Here is an 18,271-nt window from a genome sequence, read left to right as displayed (position 1 = left end):
CTTCCTCCCCATCTGCCTTTCACCCAACTTCTTCTGTCATCTACTTGACCGTGCGGAGAGGCTGGGTGAGCACTCTGTTCCTTGCATCTTCAGCACTGGGCTCATACAAATCACAATGGACGCCGCCTCCGAGAGTACGCGCACGATGTCCACCGAACCCGCCGATGCGCAAACCCTGTCATCCATCGAGGATGTCTCTCATCCATCCATCCCTGCCGAACTCCAGATCCAGATCTTCGCTTTCGCCTGTACGGACAGCGACATCAACGTGACCGACATCCTGAGGTTCACACGCGTCTGTCGCTCCTGGCGCCATGTCATCTACAATGCCCCAGAGTTCTGGACGAGGCTTCGCCTGGACTGGGAGCAGTACTGCAAGGGGGCCCGAGCCGATGTCGTTCTCGGAAAGGCGTCTCCAGTTCAGGAGTGGATTGCACGCGCCGGATCACATGCGTTGGCGATCGACATCCACAACCCCTACCTGGTGTATAACTCCGAGAACCCAGCAGTCGAGCTCCTTCGAGACCCCCTTGTATTTCCCATGCATCGACTGCGCGAACTCTCCATCTCGCTCAACATGGTTCAGCGGTTGCCCGAATCCATCGTGTACGGCTCGCAAGTGCTCTTTCCATCTCTCGAGGTCCTCCAGCTAGACGAGCCTGTCCGTGAATCGGTGATATGGGGCTCCTTCGGTCGCTATCCCAGAACGCGTACCAGAGCAGTCCAGATGTTCCGACACTCTCCCCTCCTGCGCACGGTCGTGCTTGACGTGGCCCCAGCTCGGATGTCCACCACACTCAATCAAAGGCTGTCCCTGCCGTGGCAATCGCTTCAGCGACTGGAGCTATGCCTCGATCATTCTTCTCATGCTGGTTGGACTCTAGAGGCATGCACCTCTGTGACCAACGTAAAGCTCAAGCTCTCTCAGCTGCGCAACAACCCCACCCTCGACGACGATGAGCCTCCCACCTGTACTTTACCCTCTGTTCGAACCTTCACACTGGATGCGCATAGCGCATTTCCGACGGACTTTCTGCGAATGGTTGCCATGCCCAACCTAGCCAGCTTCGCCCTCATCGCTCATTACTCGAACATGAAGCGCATTGAAAGGTGGCCTAATGGCACTTGGGCATTGACGAGGTTCATCGGTCGCGCACCCCTCATCCGCAGCCTTGTCTTGCGCCAATCCGGATTTGAGAACGAGGGCGGGCTGTATGCATCACAGCATCTACCTCTCCTGGAGGAAATAACTCTCAAATGGCGAGCGACAGAGTGTCCTTCATGGCGTATCACAGACGAACTCTGTCATTCCGGAAGCTGCCCTAATCTCCGACGCATAATTCTCCACGGGGTGCAACCGATGGACGCAGAACACAACCAGGGCCTAGCTTTGTTCCTGGCGGGGATTCCAGCACTGGTTCAGGCTCGGCTCGCTTTGGCGATGGTTCGCCTCCAGCATGTCGAGGTAAGCATACGTAACTGCAGCGTTGAGGATGTGAAGAAATTGAATTGGTGTAAGGAGCTTATGGCTCTGGCGAACGATAAATTGCGCATAGATATTGTCCAATTGGAGCCAGAGGCCGCCAACTACGGTGAAGTGCCGGGTGGGTTAAAGAACCTGACACCGGCTTTCGAAGCCGGCGTCTTTTGACGAGGATATAGAGCACGTAACGATTCATTGTACAATCCATATAGCACTGGCAAGTCGCCACATTCGTCCTTCAATCGTGACTTCGGACGCTCTCCAACCACTCCTTGTCTTTTGGTGCTAAATTGCGTTCAAAAGGGATCAGTATCTCGGCAGCTTCGGTCCTAAACGACTCCTTGATCAGCTCAGCACGCGCGGGACTCCGGCAACGGATGTCGCATTTGAAAGGCGTGGGTCCAACGGCGAGGCCCTGCAGGAGCAGCCAATTTGTCAGTCCCAGCAAGGGTTGAAAGGAAAGGTACTGACATCACCATTCGAATGTACGTCGAGTTCAATGGGCTTCCCTGTAGCCTCGTCTATGGCAGGTCGAAACTCAAAAGCCCAAATGAGCTTCATAGCCGCCAGGAGCTCAAGATCATATTCAATCAATACGACATCCGATATTTAAACGCTGGACTCACCGTGGACGCGGATGCGACATGCATGCCAGGGCAGATGCGCTAGAGGTTAATCAACAAGCGTTTCGATAGACAGTGAACCCGACGTACTCGTCCCATGCCGAACATGAAGGTGGAACGGAAGTCGCTGACATCGACGCCTGGCCGGGTGCCGAACTCAGTGAGCAGGAAGCGCTCCGGCCTGAACTCTTCTGGTGTATCGAACAGCTCTGAAATATGATAAGACGCATGTACAGCTGTCGGCCATATGTGTCACTTACCTGGATCGTTGAACAATCCATCTGAGGAGAACATCAGGCCATCCGAAACTGACAGAACAACGCGGGATATATACGCACGAATATTTGCAATGATCATTGAGCCCTCCGGAATCAGAAACCCTTTATACTAAAGGAAGCTCTAGCCGCAGCGGCCACTCATGAATATGTCCAGACTCACATGCAAATCGCGGGTGGCACGATGAGGTAGGCCATGCGGTGTTACCACTCGGAAGCGATGCGTTTCCTGAATGAGTGCACGAATATATGGTAGGACATCCCCGTCCGAATGAACCGGACTGCGCGTGTCGCCAACGACTCGATCTATCTCTGCGGCAGCCTTGGCCTGTACTTCTGGATACGCGGTCAGGAGCATGACGAGGCCATGGACAAAGGCGGCAGTAGTGTGCGCCCCCGCCTCATAAAGCGAGCCAGCGAGCATGCTACGAAGGGAGAGTAAGCAACTGAGTTGTCTGACAGCACAGGTAATGAGGACGCGTACCTCATCTGCATTCTGGCCATTTCGTGAGCAGCCTGATCGCGTATGAGGTCCGTTAAAAACGACTTCGCCTGCGTATCCCCCTCATTCACGCGCTCCTGGCATTCGTCGAAGAGTCCAAGGTATAGCTTGCGTTGCGCCGTACGGATAACCCGAGCTTCCTTCTGCCAAGGCGCCAGCCTTTCGGGAAGGTACTTCAGGAAAGGTAGCATATCGACGGGCGGCGTGACTCCCGGCCGCAGGTAGTTCGCCCAACGTGTATTAACCTCGGCGAACGCGCCAGCGGTAGGCGTTTCGTGCCGTGGAGCCCGCTGGCCGTATACGACGGAGAGGATGATGGAAGCGCTGAAGCGGTGAATGTGATTGAAGAAATTCTGAGAGGTTGGTTAGCTGTGACGGCCTCGCGCTGGGTACAATTGATGAGCTCACTTCAGGCGTAGTCAGTATGTCAAACTGCAGCTGAACTGCCTCTGCTTCCTGGATAGGAAGGTAATCTCTGGATGCCGCGGGCGAAAGAAGCGCTTGAGCGGCCTTGCGCATCTGACGCCAACGAGCGGCTGGAAAGTGATGTTAGCGATGAAGATAGCAAGACCACAAAGTCAGCCTACAGTAGCGACACAGGAAGAAGCTCAACCCGTCTGTCACTAGCTGGAATAGATAGGCGCATCGTGAGAAGTCTGTGCTGGAGGAAAGTCTTGGTACTCACGTCGTGTAGAGAATTAGGAGGACGATCAGATGTATCGACGCTCTGGAGTTCCAATATATGCTTCATAGCCTGAGGACTCGACAAGACGATGGCCGTGCCGGGACCTAACTTGAGCTGAGGATTACGATTAGCGCTTAGGAGGACCATCGACGTTGATGACGCACCGAATAGATTTCACCATATTCCCTCGACCAAGCCGTGATTCTGGCAGCCACGTCATTCAAAAATTGCTGTAGAAATCGAAATGGGCTTACTGATGGTGTGCATCTCGAGACGGCAATTGAAGGAGATTTCCCAGAACGGGTGTCGTTGGAGGGCCCGGAGGTAAGCCGCTCTCTCGCGTGCCAATGCGACTGATCACGTAGATGCCCGCAAAAGAGCATGCAATGGCAGCAGCGATGAAGGAAGCCATTCTGAGCTGCTTTGGTGCGCAAAATAGGATGCGTCCATAATGCGATCATAGAGCAAGATAGGGCCAACGCACCTGCAGACGCTGGATGGCGGGGAGGGGAGGAGAGCTTCAACGTCCAGCGCTAGTAGGATCACTCGAGATATATGTAGTCAGGTGTTGACGGGCATCTAGCCGAGAAGTTGGAGTTTGCGACGTACAATGAAGGCTGGCTTATCAGACTGGACGTGCAGCAAGAATAGACGGAACTTCGCCATAGACAAGGGGCGACCGCGGAGAAGCTTGCGCTGAGAGAATCTATTCAGCCCCATATCTCGTGTGCAAGTTTGTATGCACGAGCGTAGCGTACGCCAGTTTCCAACTTGCGAACAGAAGCGCGGCCGTTGTCTAGCGTGGACCTAGTGTATACGCTAGTGCCATGTCGTGCTTGTGGACTCGCGTCCGCTCTTCCAATTGTTCGGATAAGGTAGAAAGTACATGGAATTTGTGAAGGGGAGCTTGTCATCTACGAGGGCTGCCTCGCGATGAAAGTACCGTGTCAAGTCGGAAGTATGCATTGGGTCGAAGTTCCCTTTGCGGCATTCGCCGAATTCTTTGTGGCGTTGAGTGGCGCCTTGGCGGCGACGGAGCTGGCTTGAAGTCGAACAGTACGCTGAACAAGCCCTCAATGTCCTTGTCATGCCAGGCGGCGCCGATGACTTAGCCGCAGATCCTACATTCAATCCTTTTGCCGACGATCTCGACGAGGAACCGCAGGGGCATCCATCTCCGCTGCACTATGCGTCCCTTCTCGACAACGATGACAGTTGTAGTTCTGGAACAGAGGGGAACGAGCCCGCTCAGCATAGACGAGCAGCGACGGACGTCCCTGCTCTCACTACGAGCTCCAGTCATCCTCTTCATACGGCCGACCTTTCGAACGAGAACATCACTCGACCGACGCTCGGCAAGGCATTGAGTGACCTGGAGCCTGATGTTGGATTGGGCACCACTCTACGAGAGGAAATTGAGGTAGATGCGAACGAGAAGCTAGTCCTGGTGCATGAGGTACGTGTGCGCGACTGCGGAAGGGGGTATCTGCTTACCGCGATTAACAGGTGCAGCCGAAGGACTCCCTCGCATCAGTATCCATAAAGTACGGAATCGCTATGAACGACCTTCGACGCGCCAACTCGATGTGGGCGAACGATTCGATCCATCTGCGAAAAGTGCTGTACATTCCCATCGACAAGGCGTCCCGCCTACCGAAGTCATGCGACATACCGTCAGACGATAATCCATCGCGCTCCAATCCCGAGCTCTCCATCACGCCAGCGGATGGACCTATCCCAGATATCCCAGGGCACGCCACCCTCAGACGAATACCAACATCCCGCCTTTCCTACTTCCCTCCCCAGTCGCCATCATCACTTTCCCCTCGTACATCTTTGGACTCGTCCTTTCCGCAACCCTTGCAGCGGCACGCCCGCTCTTCGACAACCCCTGCATCTACCTCTTCATCGCCGCCTACTATGGCGTCCCTCCTCAACGCCTTCCCCATCCGCCTGTCCTTCGAAAGCACGACCAGCACGTCCACGACTGATAGCGAAGAGCACGTCGAGCTCACCGATGTCAAGCGGTCACATCGAAAGAAGTCATCTGCGACCCTGCGCTACAACGCTCGCGCCGGTCTTAGCGATGCGCCCCAACTCAGCAACGGTCATGCGCTTCCACAGGCTGGCCTCCCTGTACCTGCACCAGCACCTACACCTGCTTCCCTCGTCGGCTCCCCGGGCCGAAGGGTCCGCACCTCGCAGATGGAACCAGAGCCAGGAATGATGGTGCCACCGCCAGCGTCCCGACGCCGAGGAAGTGTGAAGGATGCTGCGGCGGGCAAGAGAGCCACGAACACCATCTCTGACGGTCCTTCTTCGAAAAAGAACCGGGCGTCGCTTTGGGATGTCTTTGGCATGGACGATTCGGACGCTACACTGAACCAGCAAGAAGGAGAGATGGATTTGGAGGATGTGCTTTGAGACTATCTAGCCTACTATCCATCGGCGGTCTGTATACTATTGTAATCTGTGCGTGTTCATCGTCATCTTGAGCGAGTCGGGATTGACGAACATTTGGACAGATCCGGTATTTATCTAGCACAATGCATAGACGACCCACATATTGCATGTCTACGAGCGAGTTCTACGTGCTCTGAGAAGTCTCCCTCGCATGTCCGAACGGCCACTCTGGAATCAACATCCGACTCGGGGCTGTCAGCCAGCCCCACCCACTCGCCGCCGACTCGGCATTTTCAGTAAAGGGGGAACTTTCACGGTTGATAAAAGGCGCTGCTTCTACTGCACACCATCATCTTGCCGCTATGTCGCTTCCTGCCACTCAGAAGCAGTACGTCTTCCCCGATGTAGGTTCTCATGCGCCCCACCGCGATCCCGTCGTTCTCATCATTTTGTAGTTCAACGGCTTCCGCAACCTCACCTTGCGGGATGCCCCCGTCGTCGCCCCGGAGCGCGACGAAGTTCTCGTTCGGGTGCATGCTGTGTCCTTGAATGTAGGTATCACCGACGCATGGCTTGGAAGGTTGCCGTGTGAATAGGGGGATGACGCTAAACCTACCCACCTAGTATCGCGACATCCTGGTCTCCAACGGCACATACCCTCGCCCTGTGTACGTCCCTGCGTATCTTCCTCTCAGTCTCTGACAGCTCACGCCTCTACAGCAAAGGTACCCCCTTGGTACCCTGCGCCGACATGGCAGGCGAAGTCGTTGCTGTCGGGCCTGACGCGGGCAGCTGGAAGGCAGGCGACCGAGTCATCGCGTCCCCGACCCCTTCTTTCACAGCCGGCACATTCCGCGATGCGGCTCCCGTACCCGACTACGGCGCGGCGCAGGAGGGAGTGTTGACCGAGTATAAGATTGCTCCGGCACATGTAAGTTTCTTCCTCGTTGGGATGGCGCTAGATGGCTGACTTGTTTGATAGTCTTTGGTTGCCATCCCGGAACACTTGTCCTACGAGGAGGCCTCTACGCTGCCGTGAGTTGTCATTCCCCTGGTCTTATTGGCTTGGCTGACCCGAAATACATAGGGCCGCGCCGCTCACGTCGTACAACGCCCTCTTCAGCGGCCTAGAGCCCCTCAAGCCGGGCGACTTCGTCTTGACCTTGGGAACGGGCGGCGTATCAATGTAGGTTGAAGTGCAAGACCGCGGACCACGTTACTGACTGCTTTCCTTACAGCTCTGCGGCACAACTCGCGCTCGCAGCCGGCGCCAAAGTTATCCTTACTTCCTCTTCCAAGAAGAAGTTGGAGATCGCCAGACAGCTGGGGGTGCAATATACGATCAACTACAAGGAGACGCCTGAGTGGCACGAAGAGGTGCTCAGGATTACTGGTGGGCGTGGTGTTGACCATGTTATCGAGGTACGCGGCAGCTTCATGCAGGCCTTTTGCTGAATTACTCACGCCCGTTGCAGGTCGGCGGCATGGGCACATTGCTCTCGTCCATCAAGTCGTCCGCCATCGGCGCGAAGATCCACCTGATTGGATTCTTGGCCGAGGTAAGCGTCGTAAACCATACCCTTCCCGTAGCTTAGCAACTGACGACCGTATGTAGGGCCAGCTAAGCTCGGAGGTCCTCTTCGAGACTATCGTGAAGACTTTGACCCTCAGGGGCATCCTTATCGGGTCCATCGCTCAGTCGGTGTCACTCTTCGTATCGTATCCCTCGCACTCTCTAACCCAGTGTTGCAGACTGCGTGAGATGATGCGCATCGTCGATTCGGCGAAGATCAAGCCGGTTGTCGACAAGGTTTTCACCTTTGACAAGGCGATGGAGGCTTTCGAGCATCTGGAGAAGCACCTGTTCATGGGCAAGGTCGTTGTGCGGGTCTCCTAATTCGTAGCGACCACTGAGTGGGACAATAGTCCCTGCTGTAAGAAATCTGTACGATACAACCTTGCATTTGACTTCAGTTTCGTCTCGTGGCCCTCAGGCTTGTGTTCCCCAGCCGAGATTAACTGGTGCGCTTTACACAGTGAATTCCGCGGTTAGATCCATACAGTCATGATATAGTCCGTTTACAAGCCCTTTGAGTGACCGCCCTTGGCATAGAACTCCTCCATCCGCTTCACGATCGCGTCGAGCGCGGCGAGCCACTTGTCGAGTTCGGCGTCGACCTTCTCCTGAGATGCCGGCTCGCCACCCTCGGGGTCCGCAGCAAGCTTCGCGTAGAAGTCCTTGCGGTACGGGCAAGCCTTCATCGCCACCTAGATCAGAGTCAGCACGAATCCAAGTGAGACGAGCTAAGCAGCACGCACCGAGAAGACACCCTTGACGACGAAGTTGTGGTACTGCTTGAGCGAGTTCTCGTAGCCCTTGGTGAAGGCGGGCGCGAGCTCCTGCGTCTTGTCGCCCTGCGCGTTCTGAAGGGACTTGCAGGTGAAGGAGAGGCCGCGGAGGAGCCACATCAGGCCCTCGGTCGCGACGCGCTTCTTCTCGCCCTTCTCGTTCTCGACGAGCTGCTCGAGGGTGCCAGACTGGGCGGGGTGCGCGTCGTAGCGAGTGCGCACTTTCTGCGATGGGGGTCGTGTGAGGAGGAACGCATAGTGGGGTTGCTGAGCGCGCTTACGGTAATGTTGCCCCGCAAGTCGGACTGGACGACAGCGAACGCGGTGGATCCGAGGAGATCTGGGGGGAAACGCGGGGGATGAGAATGGGGTTGTGGTGCGATCATCGTCCACGTACCGAACAGACCAACCAATCCCTCGCAAGCCTCCAGGAACTGCAGAGTGTCGACGCCAGCGTCGGTCACGGGCACATCGGCAAAGGACTGCAGATCACTTGTTAGTCGAGGGTACGCGAACGCGGGGTACGACGCACCTTCACGCGCTCAAGGTATGGTGCCATCTCGTCAGGAATTCGTTACAAAAGTATACCTGTATGGACGTTCAGTCTGGGTATATAAGCAGCAGATCAACCTACGTACAAGAATGAGCAAGCGATGACCAGGAAAACAAGACGGATGTTCAATCGATGGTGAGGGAACGTACGCGACGCGCAGGGACGGGCGCATGCTCGTATTATGTGGCGTTACTGCGGCCCCCTGTCCGCAACGTTGCCTTCGCCCATCATGGACCTAATGAACCACTCTAGTTCTTGCGCTTCCTCCCTATACGTTCGCAAGCTCCTCTACGACGACTCGACAAGCACGAGTGCGTTGAGCAAGTCGACAGTAGCACTGGGGTCGGACCGATCGTCCGGACAGCCTCCGAATGCCAGCTGAATTTGCCATCTTTCGCGCGAATGGCGAGCTCGAAAGGGGATCGTCCCTGCTCACTCTCAACGCTCATCATGCCTCACGCAGACTCTTCCTTAGTGCCGGAAAGGTGCGAGCCAGACGCGAACTCAGGTCCCCCTTCTTACACCACCCTAAAAGCATACAGACGAAGGCAGAATTTTGGGATCATGTCCATGATCAACTATCTGCTTTGCTAGAAGGCCAACGATCCTGGGTATGACTCTTTCGCACGGCTCAACGACGCATCCTTGACGTCTCACAGATCACTAACCTTGCCAACGCCTCATCGCTGATCTTCAACTCCCTCGCCGCATTCCCAGCACACTTTGGGACGGAGCCCACGAAGGCCGTCAACTGGTGCGGTAAGTCAGGCCGGCTTCGATCATCTCCGTCTCCCCTCTGACTGCTGCTCCACTCTTCCTTGGGTCTACGGCAGGCTTTTACCTCGATGGCCCGCTCTTCCCCGCGCCACGGTTCTCCTCCGCGCGCGGCGAGCCTCAGAAGGATGCGCTACTGCTAGGCCCCTTCTGCGGAAAGCCCGCGTGCCAGTTCATAAACGTGACCCCGGGAAAGGCCCGTGGTGTGTGTGCGGACGCGTTCCTCAAGCGTGAAACCGTCCTTGTGCCCGATGTGGATGCATACCCGGGGCATATCGGTGCGTCGACGGACTGGTGGATTCGTTGATGTCGCTCACAGTTCACTGATTTAGCATGCGATGGCGATACCAAGAGCGAGATCGTGTGCGCCCTCGTATTGCGCCGTCCAGAAGGCGATGTGCCCCTTGGAGTCTTGGACCTTGACTGCCTTGCGGTCGGCGGTTTCGACGACGAGGATAGGGCAGGCCTCGAGAGGATAGCGCACCTCATCGTCGACGCGTGCGACTGGTAGCAGTCTTTGCAAAGAAGTCTTCGTAGCACGCTCATTGCGGCGTTTGCCTTCCGGGTGCGGTTGTACGACACTGTTGAATGCACAACTACAGCATCGATTGACCTGTATCACGCCCCTCCTGCTCCTCAGCACATGGGCTTCCCCAGGACCCGTCAGGCTGACCGCTGCTGTGAGTACAAGCTTTCGGTCCCAGTGTGTTCGCACCCCATGTACGTCTCCGTCTTCACGTCAACGCATGGCCCCTTACTATTTCTCAGCACCTGACACCCACTGGGAAACTTGACGCGTATCACTAGTCGCCAGCTGGCCGTTTTGGACCATGAGTTCTGAACGGTGTTTTGACAATTTCCGGGATACGCGGTACGCCTGAGATGGGAGCGGAGGAATTCCGTGGCTAAATCATGCCCGCCCTCTGTCCTTCGAACCCGACGTTCATCGGGCCTGTCTCGCCGTCGACTTGCGCCCTGGACCCCGCGATCCCTGCGCCGTCAGAAACTTCCAGGCTATGACCCTGCCCATGCGGCTCGCATTGTGTATTTCTCGGGTCCTTCATTCCACGTATCATTTTCTGTCTTTATTCTTCGCGAAGCAATCGGCCTACGCGGGTTGACAGCAGCCCTCCGCGCGCTCCCTTTGACATCGGTGGTTCGCCACGCCTTCTCGCCGCGCAGGCGCCCTCGTTAAGCGCCCTCGATCCACGCGCTACGCCTACAACGCCTTGTACTGACGACGCTTACGGCCCGCTAGCTCCACGACGAACGCACAGCCCTTGGGCTACTTGTCTTCTTTCTAGGTGTACACAAGCACGCGAACTCTGACTGCGGCGTAGTACTAACTGCCCCCGACTACGGGCATGCCACTACTTGTCCCCGATACGATGATTTGCCCGATGAAGCTCCCGATGCAAGTGATAGCTGTCCCTTTGGACGACAGCTGCCACAGGCCCTCCCCGATCTTGTTGGCGCCAAGTCTGACGCGTTTTATGACCTCCGTCGCCCAGGATCCCCGACGAGGTCGTACACCCTTTACCGCGTTCTCGCGGAGAATGTACGCGGCGCCACCGAAGTGCGATGAGGTCGGGACTGACTAGCATGCCTAGTAACTTCCATTGCCGCCGGTAAGCCATCCTTCCTATCAGAGAAGCACTGACCGGGCCTTTTACCGCCAGGACGTACCCCTTGGACCCTTGGCGCTGTAGACTGGATTTACCATATGCGTATGCCGTGTCAATCGCTCGCGGCTGCCACTCGCACGTGTTTCCGATCTTCCTGAGAATGCGAGCTCGATACCATGGCGCGAGCGTTACATTACCCGCACGCAGGTCCAGGTCGTATGCCGTCAAAACACAATAGACTGGTACGTTGCAGCCTCGCGAATCCCTGCGCACTGTAACCCACTTATCTATCGAACAGCCTGGCTTCGATGCCGGAATCCTGATAGGATTAGATGGGCAAGCAAACTGAACAGACCCGCGTGACTCACGCTGCCGTCGCACGCTAGCGCGTCCACCTTCGCGACATCGAAGCATCGCACCCCTTGGCGTGCCCCGAATCTCATCAGTCCCCCATCGCCTGCCTTGCAGAGCTGAATGCGGCAGGACTGAATGGCCACCCACCCTACCACGTCCCGTCCACCCGCGCTGGAATCCCGCCTGTCCTCCATCGATATCCTCGGGTCCGTCGTCCTCGCTGCGAGGGCCCGCAGCGCGGTCCGGTGGCACCAGACGGAGGGTCACAGGCACCTCCCCTTCCCCGGTCTAGTTTGCGTCGGAGAGGCAATCATCAACAGCAGCCCGATCGTTGTTTAGTCTATCTATACTCGACATTCTCCGCATGGTCATCGCGGGCGCTCCATCCCCATCGAGGCCGTGCTCGGCAGATCACCCGCACGAGATCAACAGTATATAAGCGCCGGCATGGTACTGGCGCCCTTCTTCCCATCCGCCCACTCACAAACCCGCACCATGTCTTCACAGCCACCTACCTGCATGAACCTGCGCGTGAGTGGGCGTCCCGCGAGGTACTCACTAACGCTAACGTTTCTCGACGATCCCAGGTTCGCACGCCCGAGGATGCGAGGGTCATCTTCCACGCGGTGGCTCTGAATATACTTCCGTGAGCCTTTTCCCTATGCCTCCGTGGGTGATCGGAGGCTGACTTATGCTTTCTCAGCCTCGTTACCCGCCGGCTGGACAACGAAGAGCGGCGATCCATCGCTAGCGGCTCCGTAAGCTAGCCGCAGTGCCGCGAGCTACAAGCAGGTATTGACCTCCCGGCGTTACAGGTATACGTCTGGGAAGAGCGTCAGAGTGGGCACGCCTACGCCGATTCTCATGGGGTACGCCGACCGGTCTTTCTTCCTTCGTCGCAGCTGCGCTAACACCTCGCGAATTCCCTCAGCTTGGCATCGAGCGTTGGACCGACTCCATCCGCTGGGGCCCTTCTCGGTGAGACGCTCGCGTAAAGCCTATTGATCGACCTCGCTGAATACAATGGGTAGGGTTCGCGACGAATTCCTCTTCTATCACGAGAAGGATGATCAACATGACGGGGATGCTGCAGGGCGCGACGCGGATGTGAAGTGCGCGCCACCCATCGTGTCTGCTTGATCCTGCCCTGATCACATTTCCCCGCACAGGACGCGCCGCCCGCGCGAGCCACTGGTCAAGCAGACGTACTCTGTCTTCATCAACATGGGGCACGGCATGAAACGCAAGCAGCATCTCATCGCGTACTTCACGCAGAGCACAGTGAACTCGCTACAGACAATAGACGACATCCCTGTGGTGCGCGGCGCGCTTCCTCATTCAGTCGAATGCAACTGACGGACACTGCACCTATAGCTGGCGAACCTTCCTGTACCTATTGGGCTCTATATCGGTGCACGCGTAGGGAAAGGGCGCAAAGACCCAAATGCGAACTCCTCAGTCAGCTACACGACGGCGTACCCGCGGCAGGCCTACGTCGACTGGCTGCAGCCACCAACACAATACGGCGCGCCAGCACCCTACCCCCCTCCGCCGACCACCACGCACGACGGCTTCTCATCGCGGGCCGCACCCGTCCATCACCCCATCGCGAACGAAAAGAAGGACCTGGCGCCACTGGTCTACCTGCAAAACGCGCCGCCTGCCCGACGGCATCCCGTCGACGAGACGGCGCTGATGGCCTTGACGCCGATGTTCAGCGCGTGGGTGATGTAGCGCTCGGTCCCGCGGTAGTGCCTTCGAAGTTCGCGTGCATTCACTCGTATTTAATCTGTATATTCTACGCTGATAGTGCAGTAGTGGCCTTGGGAGATCTGACATATGGACACTGAACCGTTTTCTCACTCGTACACACGTTGTTGATGGCCTGGCAGATGGCGGCGAGAGGACGCTGATGTGTGTGCTTGTTGATATACTAGACAGCATAGTGTACTCTATGGACGCTAAGGACGGGCAAGATCCATCATGTTTGGAGATCCCGACGTCAGACCTCTGCCAAGCTGGAAGACGTCCGTTATTCCCGGAGCCCTTTGTTCTCTGTGGACGCCTGTGGGTCCTGACTGTCCCAAAAGCCACGTGCGCTGCCTGAAGGGAAAACAACAGACAACAGTTACAGTAGCAACTTCCTTGCCTTACTCCATCACCTTCATGCGCATTTCGGAACCTCAGCGCTGAGCGAACATGATGTTGGCCTCCGTTGATCAGTACTGCGTCTGTCTGTGGGAAGACAAATGACGCTTCGCGTCGACTAACGTACACTTCCATGGCCTCTTCGTTTGCTCTTCACCCTCGTCAAGTCAACTTCGACCGCTCAGCAGTTGGTGCTGAATCTCGGATCATACTCACGTTCTTGGAATATACTATGTTTGCCCCTCCGAACACTTACCAATGCTCACGAGGACTATGCTGGTGCTCGCTTTTGACAACAACGCTTCTGGGAAGGGTACCCGCACACTGTGAATTGCCGCCTTCGCTCTCCGACAGCAGCAAGTGTATGGACTGGCCACTGATGGCTACGGCTTGAGGAGAAGCTTTTTCTCTGGCGTGGCAGACAGAGTGCCTGACGAATTCGCATCAAAATTCGCGCAAACAAATTCTACGAGGATGTTTTCTGGGGCACAAAATACGGTCCTCGTTGCAGTTCTCTTCTTCATCTCTTTGTTCTGGGCTGTATACTCTGCTACTACGGCGGAACGGTTCCCAGCATACCGGGCATATCTTTTTTAGCAATTTGCTCAGATTTCTCCAGCGTCGAGCCTTCGTTGGCTGCTACAGAATCGAGCGAGAAGCGGACTCTTGGTAGGCACGAGAAGCATCTTCCTTCGAATGACGCGAACCTGGCTACGGCCGTTGGAAGGAGGCGATGCGTTGAGCCTACGGGTTCTTCCAGTGGGCCGTCGGAACCGGAGCTTCTCTGGTACCACTAGCGGCGCAGTAGAGTATTGGAGGAGAATGACTACACGCATCATGCCTGGCCATTCTGGATTCATTGCGATCCCGAGGTCCGAGCCTGTGGCAGATCGAGCGGCATTCGCCGGTCCCGGAGCTCCTAGACGGTAGCATTGGGCGCCTGTGGCTGGTATAGAATGATGCGAGGAAGTACCCACAATGGCGTATAGACGCTCCTCATTCTTCCTATCGCCCCAATTCTTTCTATGTTTGTGTGGCCCGCCAAAGTCGATGTATAGAGGGTTGAACAAATCAGCCGCACATTGACAGCTATTGCTACGCTTTCAACACCCTCAAATACGCCCTCGAAACGGGGTAACGTCGGGTGGTTCAAGTTGAACAACGCTCACGTGCGAGATAAGGCGCCCGCGGCGGCGGAAGAAAAATTAAGGTTGCCGGAAGCGGATGGGGTGCAGCCGGGCAGCCGCACGGTTTCTTTTGATGAGGAGGGACGGCGGAAGATGTGGACGGCATGTTGCGACACAGGCTTCTTCCACGCCGCCATCTCCCGCTCGGACGCGCTGCCCTTGTCGCCGCCACATCCCCGTCCTTCTAGGCTGATCTCCTACGACTTCAGGTCCTGATAGCGGAAGCATCGGGCGGTAGAAGGCGCGGGGGTTAAGGTGCGTGTTAGCCTTCCAATCATAGCAATCACGCGGGCCTCATTCGTCACCCTCAGCACAGGCCTTACGGCACGCCACAACATATACACAGACTACCACCACTGCAGGCGCATGCAGGAACCCACCTGTACCAATATCCGGATACGCTCGACGAGTGATGCACACAAGATCTTCTATGCCGTCCAGCTCGGCGTCCTCAAGATGGTGACCAGGCGCCTCGACGCCGAGGAACGCGCAGCCCTCAAGAGCGGCTGCATCTACGTCTGGGAGGAGCGCGGGGGCGGCCAGAACGTCGAAGTGAATGGCTTGGGCATCGAGCGATTCACCGAGGGCAGGCGCTGGTCCCCTTCGCGCGTACGCGATGTGCGTGATCTGCGCTGCGGATGGAACCAGAAGCTCACCATACACCGCAGGAGTTCCTGTTCTACTACGAGAAATACGTGCCCCCGGTGGACCTCACCCGTCCCTCGTGCGTCAGCACCTCCTCCGCTCCCTCCACCTCTCGTTCACGGGCAGGCAGCAACGACAAGCAGCCCCCGCGCGACTGGGATCCCCTCGTCAAGCAGACGTACTCTGTCTTCCGCGTATCACCCGATCTCGGCACGCGCAAATGGCATATCAGTTGAGTCGCTGCGGCTGCGTTCATTGTGCGGATCCCTAACCTAGCGTAGCTGCTTACTTTACGCAGAATACTGTCGATCGCTTAAACACGGTCGACGATTTGCCCGCAGTCGGCTCCCTGGTTGTCCCTGATGGGCTGTTCAAGAGTACACGTGTCGGCAAGAGTCGCAATAGGCAAACGGACGACGGTCATTCCAAGCCCTCGACTACCGTGCATCGCACTTACGCGGCCTTCCCCTCCCCTCATTCATCCCTCCCCGTATCCCATGGCGAGTCGAGCGGGCCTGGTGGTGTCCACATGTTCCAACCCTATCAGACGTCACCGGACCGGGACCGTGCTATTGTCCACTCGTCACCCTCAACACACCGCCAGGCATCCCTGGAATCCCTTCGTGATGTGGGCTCCACATCCGATAGTATACCTCCTCCACTTGGCTTTTCTGGGCCATCCTTGCTGTCATCCAACGCATCTGAGCCTCCGGCACGACTCGCGCGGCAACCCCCGCCGTCGCTCGACATCAAGGGTGACCCCGGCCATTTCGCAGGCATGCCTCCCCCGAGCGTCCCATTAGCCCGGACCATCTGGACCGTTCTTGACGACCCCAATATGTACAACGACGCCAACCACAGCCTATCCCCCGTCCCTCCGAACGCGGTACCTGCACGTCTCCCCCTCTCCCCTCCCAGCCCGTGGCCGGGCGACTCGCGCCAGGTGCCGTCCATCTACAGCTATACCCCCAAGCCCAAGCCGCAGATCCTCGCGCCGTTCCACGGGCCCATCCACGCGCCGCCCTCGCCCGTGTCCGAGTCGGGCTCCTCTGGCTCCGAGGGGCGCAGCCGCGCGTACGAGCGCGAGCGCGGCGTCGGACCGGACCGTGATCTCGCGCCGCTGCATGTGCTGACGCGAACGCATCCCTACCGGCGCGACCCCGCGGACGACCACGCCCTCCGGCTCTTCGCCAGCGGGCCGCCGTACGACACGCCCTCGTCCCCACAGCCCGCGGTGTCCTCCCTGGCCTCCTTCCCACCGCCATGAAGTGCGGCGCCATGTTCCTATGCTTCATATTATGTACCGGCCACAAAGCTATCCCATGTCCACAAGCTATCCACAGGCCAAATATTGTCCCAAGGCTACAAGCTACGCGCCACAGGCTACGTCCAAAACGATGGTTTATGACTGTATATCTTACATGACACCGACACGCCAGTGCTCCTATCCTGTGCTTCATCCAGCGCTTCTATACAGCTTCTGTTCTACGCCATCTTTGTATCTTTAGCAATATTCGTTCGCATGCATCACATCTTACTTTGGAGGGGCTCGATACTCAGTACTCAGCAATCTTGACAGACTAGCGGACTACGTGGTTCGTCAGCTATAGGCATTTCTTGTTTGTATAAGGTATGGTTTTAGGCTCAACAACAGTCCATCTTGAATATATCCAGACTGAAGTCAACTATGGAATGATGCAGATGAGGTTTTTACTGGCGGAGGCTCAGGCGAAAAAGGACGAGAAATAGGACATCATATCGCCATGGGTATTCGTACAATTAGGGCCCAATATACATCTCGTGTCGCGAGCGGTGTCCAAAAGATTACAGCAGTGGTACAATACAATCATGGGTAACCACGACTCGAGGCCGAATGGTGGAGGCTGGTGCCATCGCTCAATGGCCGTGGCGGCCAAGATGCTTCGCGCTCTTGTTGATAACCTTCGCCTCAGCCTGCTTCGCCTTAGCGCGGCGTGCACTGTTTGCAACGTCAGTATTTCCCCAAGAAAGAAGCAGACGAAGAGGACGCACTCCTCAGCGGCCTCCTGCTCGAGGAATTTCACGTGATCCCTGGCGTCCTTGACGGCCTGGCGCGCCTGCATGAGCGCCCTGTCCGCGTCGCGCTCGGCAGTCTCAGCGTCAGCGACCTAGATGAAGTTCATCAGCATACCGTCATGAACACTGTGAGATGATGAGGATACCTTGCGACGCGCAGACGCAATAGTAGGGTCAGAGCCACGGTTGGAGCTGAAGAGCCCGCCGCCAGTGCTGCGAGAGCGCGAGACAGACGCGCTCGAGCGGTCGGACGACGTGCTGCGCCTGTGCGAGCTGAAGAGACCTCCAGAGGAGTGGCCGTTGGAGGTCGAGGTGTTGTGGCTCCGGACGGGAGAGGCGCTGCGGTTGCGAGAGAACATGCTTCCCTTACGGCCCGTTGGGCTCGCGGGCTGAGGCTCGGGGTGGGAAGACTTGAAAAGAGGCATGATGATACTCGGAGTCGATGTTGTGTTGAAAGAAGCTCAGAAGCTAGGTAAAAAGACCACCAGGCGACGGTCGGAGGTTATATACGACCCTCCCTCCGCACGTCATTTGGAGCGATGACTGCGACTCCAAGTGGACCTGTGACTAGCGCGAGCGAGACATTCTGCACGCACCTTGGAGTGCGCCA

General features: G+C 57.0%; 10 protein-coding genes across 10 annotated transcripts; 7 read left to right on the top strand and 3 right to left on the bottom strand.

Annotated features, from left to right (window-relative positions):
* Nucleotides 1-5: 5 nt before the first annotated feature.
* Nucleotides 6-2,046, top strand: SCHCODRAFT_02633777 (uncharacterized protein). The gene is made up of 3 exons (XM_003029615.3): nt 6-61; nt 115-1,898; nt 1,955-2,046. Exon 2 carries the CDS (start codon nt 146-148, stop codon nt 1,649-1,651), a length of 1,506 nt encoding a protein of 501 aa, XP_003029661.2. The 5' UTR covers nt 6-61; nt 115-145; the 3' UTR covers nt 1,652-1,898; nt 1,955-2,046.
* On the bottom strand, nt 1,403-4,082 carry SCHCODRAFT_02633776 (cytochrome P450). The gene is made up of 15 exons (XM_003029216.2): nt 4,053-4,082; nt 3,823-3,986; nt 3,733-3,772; nt 3,569-3,682; nt 3,471-3,510; nt 3,292-3,419; nt 2,866-3,236; nt 2,545-2,806; nt 2,445-2,493; nt 2,367-2,387; nt 2,197-2,315; nt 2,110-2,148; nt 1,955-2,056; nt 1,521-1,898; nt 1,403-1,466 (listed from the first exon to the last, which is right to left on the bottom strand). Exons 2-14 carry the CDS (start codon nt 3,978-3,980, stop codon nt 1,722-1,724), a joined length of 1,620 nt encoding a protein of 539 aa, XP_003029262.1. The 5' UTR covers nt 3,981-3,986; nt 4,053-4,082; the 3' UTR covers nt 1,403-1,466; nt 1,521-1,721.
* Nucleotides 4,083-4,655: 573 nt separating this feature from the next.
* Nucleotides 4,656-5,992, top strand: SCHCODRAFT_02509637 (uncharacterized protein; the record flags this gene model as incomplete). Its single annotated transcript, XM_003029614.1, has 2 exons — nt 4,656-5,024; nt 5,075-5,992. The coding sequence occupies 2 exons, from the start codon at nt 4,656-4,658 to the stop codon at nt 5,990-5,992; spliced, it is 1,287 nt and encodes a 428-aa protein (XP_003029660.1).
* A 197-nt stretch (nt 5,993-6,189) lies between these two features.
* On the top strand, nt 6,190-8,247 carry SCHCODRAFT_02361303 (NAD(P)-binding protein). Its single transcript, XM_003029613.2, has 10 exons — nt 6,190-6,375; nt 6,427-6,522; nt 6,596-6,639; nt 6,692-6,902; nt 6,954-7,006; nt 7,059-7,157; nt 7,210-7,393; nt 7,447-7,530; nt 7,587-7,669; nt 7,724-8,247. Exons 1-10 carry the CDS (start codon nt 6,334-6,336, stop codon nt 7,866-7,868), a joined length of 1,041 nt encoding a protein of 346 aa, XP_003029659.1. The 5' UTR covers nt 6,190-6,333; the 3' UTR covers nt 7,869-8,247.
* Nucleotides 7,839-9,171, bottom strand: SCHCODRAFT_02633771 (glycolipid transfer protein). Its single transcript, XM_003029215.2, has 6 exons — nt 8,959-9,171; nt 8,853-8,908; nt 8,718-8,802; nt 8,602-8,660; nt 8,291-8,545; nt 7,839-8,239 (listed from the first exon to the last, which is right to left on the bottom strand). The coding sequence occupies exons 2-6, from the start codon at nt 8,877-8,879 to the stop codon at nt 8,051-8,053; spliced, it is 615 nt and encodes a 204-aa protein (XP_003029261.1). The 5' UTR covers nt 8,880-8,908; nt 8,959-9,171; the 3' UTR covers nt 7,839-8,050.
* Nucleotides 9,172-9,323: 152 nt separating this feature from the next.
* On the top strand, nt 9,324-10,158 carry SCHCODRAFT_02670198 (GAF domain-like protein; the record flags this gene model as incomplete). Its single annotated transcript, XM_003029612.1, has 5 exons — nt 9,324-9,358; nt 9,409-9,484; nt 9,533-9,632; nt 9,707-9,925; nt 9,980-10,158. 5 exons carry the CDS (start codon nt 9,324-9,326, stop codon nt 10,156-10,158), a joined length of 609 nt encoding a protein of 202 aa, XP_003029658.1.
* Nucleotides 10,159-10,524: 366 nt separating this feature from the next.
* SCHCODRAFT_02511438 (uncharacterized protein) lies at nt 10,525-10,842 on the top strand (the record flags this gene model as incomplete). Its single annotated transcript, XM_050343252.1, has 1 exon — nt 10,525-10,842. A coding segment is annotated over one exon (318 nt), but the record flags the coding sequence as incomplete, so codon positions are not given.
* Nucleotides 10,843-12,121: 1,279 nt separating this feature from the next.
* SCHCODRAFT_02670197 (uncharacterized protein) lies at nt 12,122-13,360 on the top strand (the record flags this gene model as incomplete). Its single annotated transcript, XM_003029611.2, has 8 exons — nt 12,122-12,157; nt 12,214-12,272; nt 12,330-12,384; nt 12,442-12,495; nt 12,558-12,604; nt 12,658-12,738; nt 12,796-12,943; nt 13,001-13,360. 8 exons carry the CDS (start codon nt 12,122-12,124, stop codon nt 13,358-13,360), a joined length of 840 nt encoding a protein of 279 aa, XP_003029657.1.
* Nucleotides 13,361-15,322: 1,962 nt separating this feature from the next.
* Nucleotides 15,323-17,291, top strand: SCHCODRAFT_02633756 (uncharacterized protein). The gene is made up of 3 exons (XM_003029610.2): nt 15,323-15,579; nt 15,630-15,837; nt 15,888-17,291. The coding sequence occupies exons 1-3, from the start codon at nt 15,328-15,330 to the stop codon at nt 16,871-16,873; spliced, it is 1,446 nt and encodes a 481-aa protein (XP_003029656.2). The 5' UTR covers nt 15,323-15,327; the 3' UTR covers nt 16,874-17,291.
* SCHCODRAFT_02361211 (uncharacterized protein) lies at nt 17,164-18,162 on the bottom strand. The gene is made up of 3 exons (XM_003029214.3): nt 17,808-18,162; nt 17,638-17,753; nt 17,164-17,584 (listed from the first exon to the last, which is right to left on the bottom strand). The coding sequence occupies exons 1-3, from the start codon at nt 18,084-18,086 to the stop codon at nt 17,503-17,505; spliced, it is 477 nt and encodes a 158-aa protein (XP_003029260.1). The 5' UTR covers nt 18,087-18,162; the 3' UTR covers nt 17,164-17,502.
* Between the last annotated feature and the right edge of the window lie 109 nt (nt 18,163-18,271).

This window comes from Schizophyllum commune (genome assembly GCF_000143185.2).
Source record: "Schizophyllum commune H4-8 unplaced genomic scaffold SCHCOscaffold_9, whole genome shotgun sequence".
Lineage (NCBI taxonomy): Eukaryota > Fungi > Basidiomycota > Agaricomycetes > Agaricales > Schizophyllaceae > Schizophyllum > Schizophyllum commune.
Note: the sequence above shows the minus strand (reverse complement) of the source record. Positions and strands in the feature narration are given on the sequence as shown.

What these genes read in the sequence shown, in the direction of transcription:
- SCHCODRAFT_02633777 (XM_003029615.3), top strand. Translation starts at nt 146, where the DNA reads ATGTCCACCGAACCCGCCGATGCGCAAACCCTGTCATCCATCGAGGAT.
- SCHCODRAFT_02633776 (XM_003029216.2), bottom strand. Translation starts at nt 3,980, where the DNA reads ATGGCTTCCTTCATCGCTGCTGCCATTGCATGCTCTTTTGCGGGCATC. An exon ending in ATGGCCAGAATGCAGATGAG is followed by an intron (nt 2,807 to 2,865) that starts GTACGCGTCCTC and finishes CTCCCTTCGTAG; the next exon opens with CATGCTCGCTGGCTCGCTTT. An exon ending in GTGCCACCCGCGATTTGCAT is followed by an intron (nt 2,494 to 2,544) that starts GTGAGTCTGGAC and finishes AGCTTCCTTTAG; the next exon opens with TATAAAGGGTTTCTGATTCC.
- SCHCODRAFT_02361303 (XM_003029613.2), top strand. Translation starts at nt 6,334, where the DNA reads ATGTCGCTTCCTGCCACTCAGAAGCAGTACGTCTTCCCCGAT. An exon ending in GGCACATACCCTCGCCCTGT is followed by an intron (nt 6,640 to 6,691) that starts GTACGTCCCTGC and finishes ACGCCTCTACAG; the next exon opens with CAAAGGTACCCCCTTGGTAC. An exon ending in ATAAGATTGCTCCGGCACAT is followed by an intron (nt 6,903 to 6,953) that starts GTAAGTTTCTTC and finishes CTTGTTTGATAG; the next exon opens with TCTTTGGTTGCCATCCCGGA.
- SCHCODRAFT_02633771 (XM_003029215.2), bottom strand. Translation starts at nt 8,879, where the DNA reads ATGGCACCATACCTTGAGCGCGTGAAG. An exon ending in GGGATTGGTTGGTCTGTTCG is followed by an intron (nt 8,661 to 8,717) that starts GTACGTGGACGA and finishes GTTTCCCCCCAG; the next exon opens with ATCTCCTCGGATCCACCGCG. An exon ending in TCGTCAAGGGTGTCTTCTCG is followed by an intron (nt 8,240 to 8,290) that starts GTGCGTGCTGCT and finishes ACTCTGATCTAG; the next exon opens with GTGGCGATGAAGGCTTGCCC.
- SCHCODRAFT_02633756 (XM_003029610.2), top strand. Translation starts at nt 15,328, where the DNA reads ATGCAGGAACCCACCTGTACCAATATCCGGATACGCTCGACGAGTGAT. An exon ending in CCCCTTCGCGCGTACGCGAT is followed by an intron (nt 15,580 to 15,629) that starts GTGCGTGATCTG and finishes CATACACCGCAG; the next exon opens with GAGTTCCTGTTCTACTACGA. An exon ending in CACGCGCAAATGGCATATCA is followed by an intron (nt 15,838 to 15,887) that starts GTTGAGTCGCTG and finishes AACCTAGCGTAG; the next exon opens with CTGCTTACTTTACGCAGAAT.
- SCHCODRAFT_02361211 (XM_003029214.3), bottom strand. Translation starts at nt 18,086, where the DNA reads ATGCCTCTTTTCAAGTCTTCCCACCCCGAGCCTCAGCCCGCGAGCCCA. An exon ending in TTGCGTCTGCGCGTCGCAAG is followed by an intron (nt 17,754 to 17,807) that starts GTATCCTCATCA and finishes AACTTCATCTAG; the next exon opens with GTCGCTGACGCTGAGACTGC. An exon ending in GAGCAGGAGGCCGCTGAGGA is followed by an intron (nt 17,585 to 17,637) that starts GTGCGTCCTCTT and finishes CGTTGCAAACAG; the next exon opens with TGCACGCCGCGCTAAGGCGA.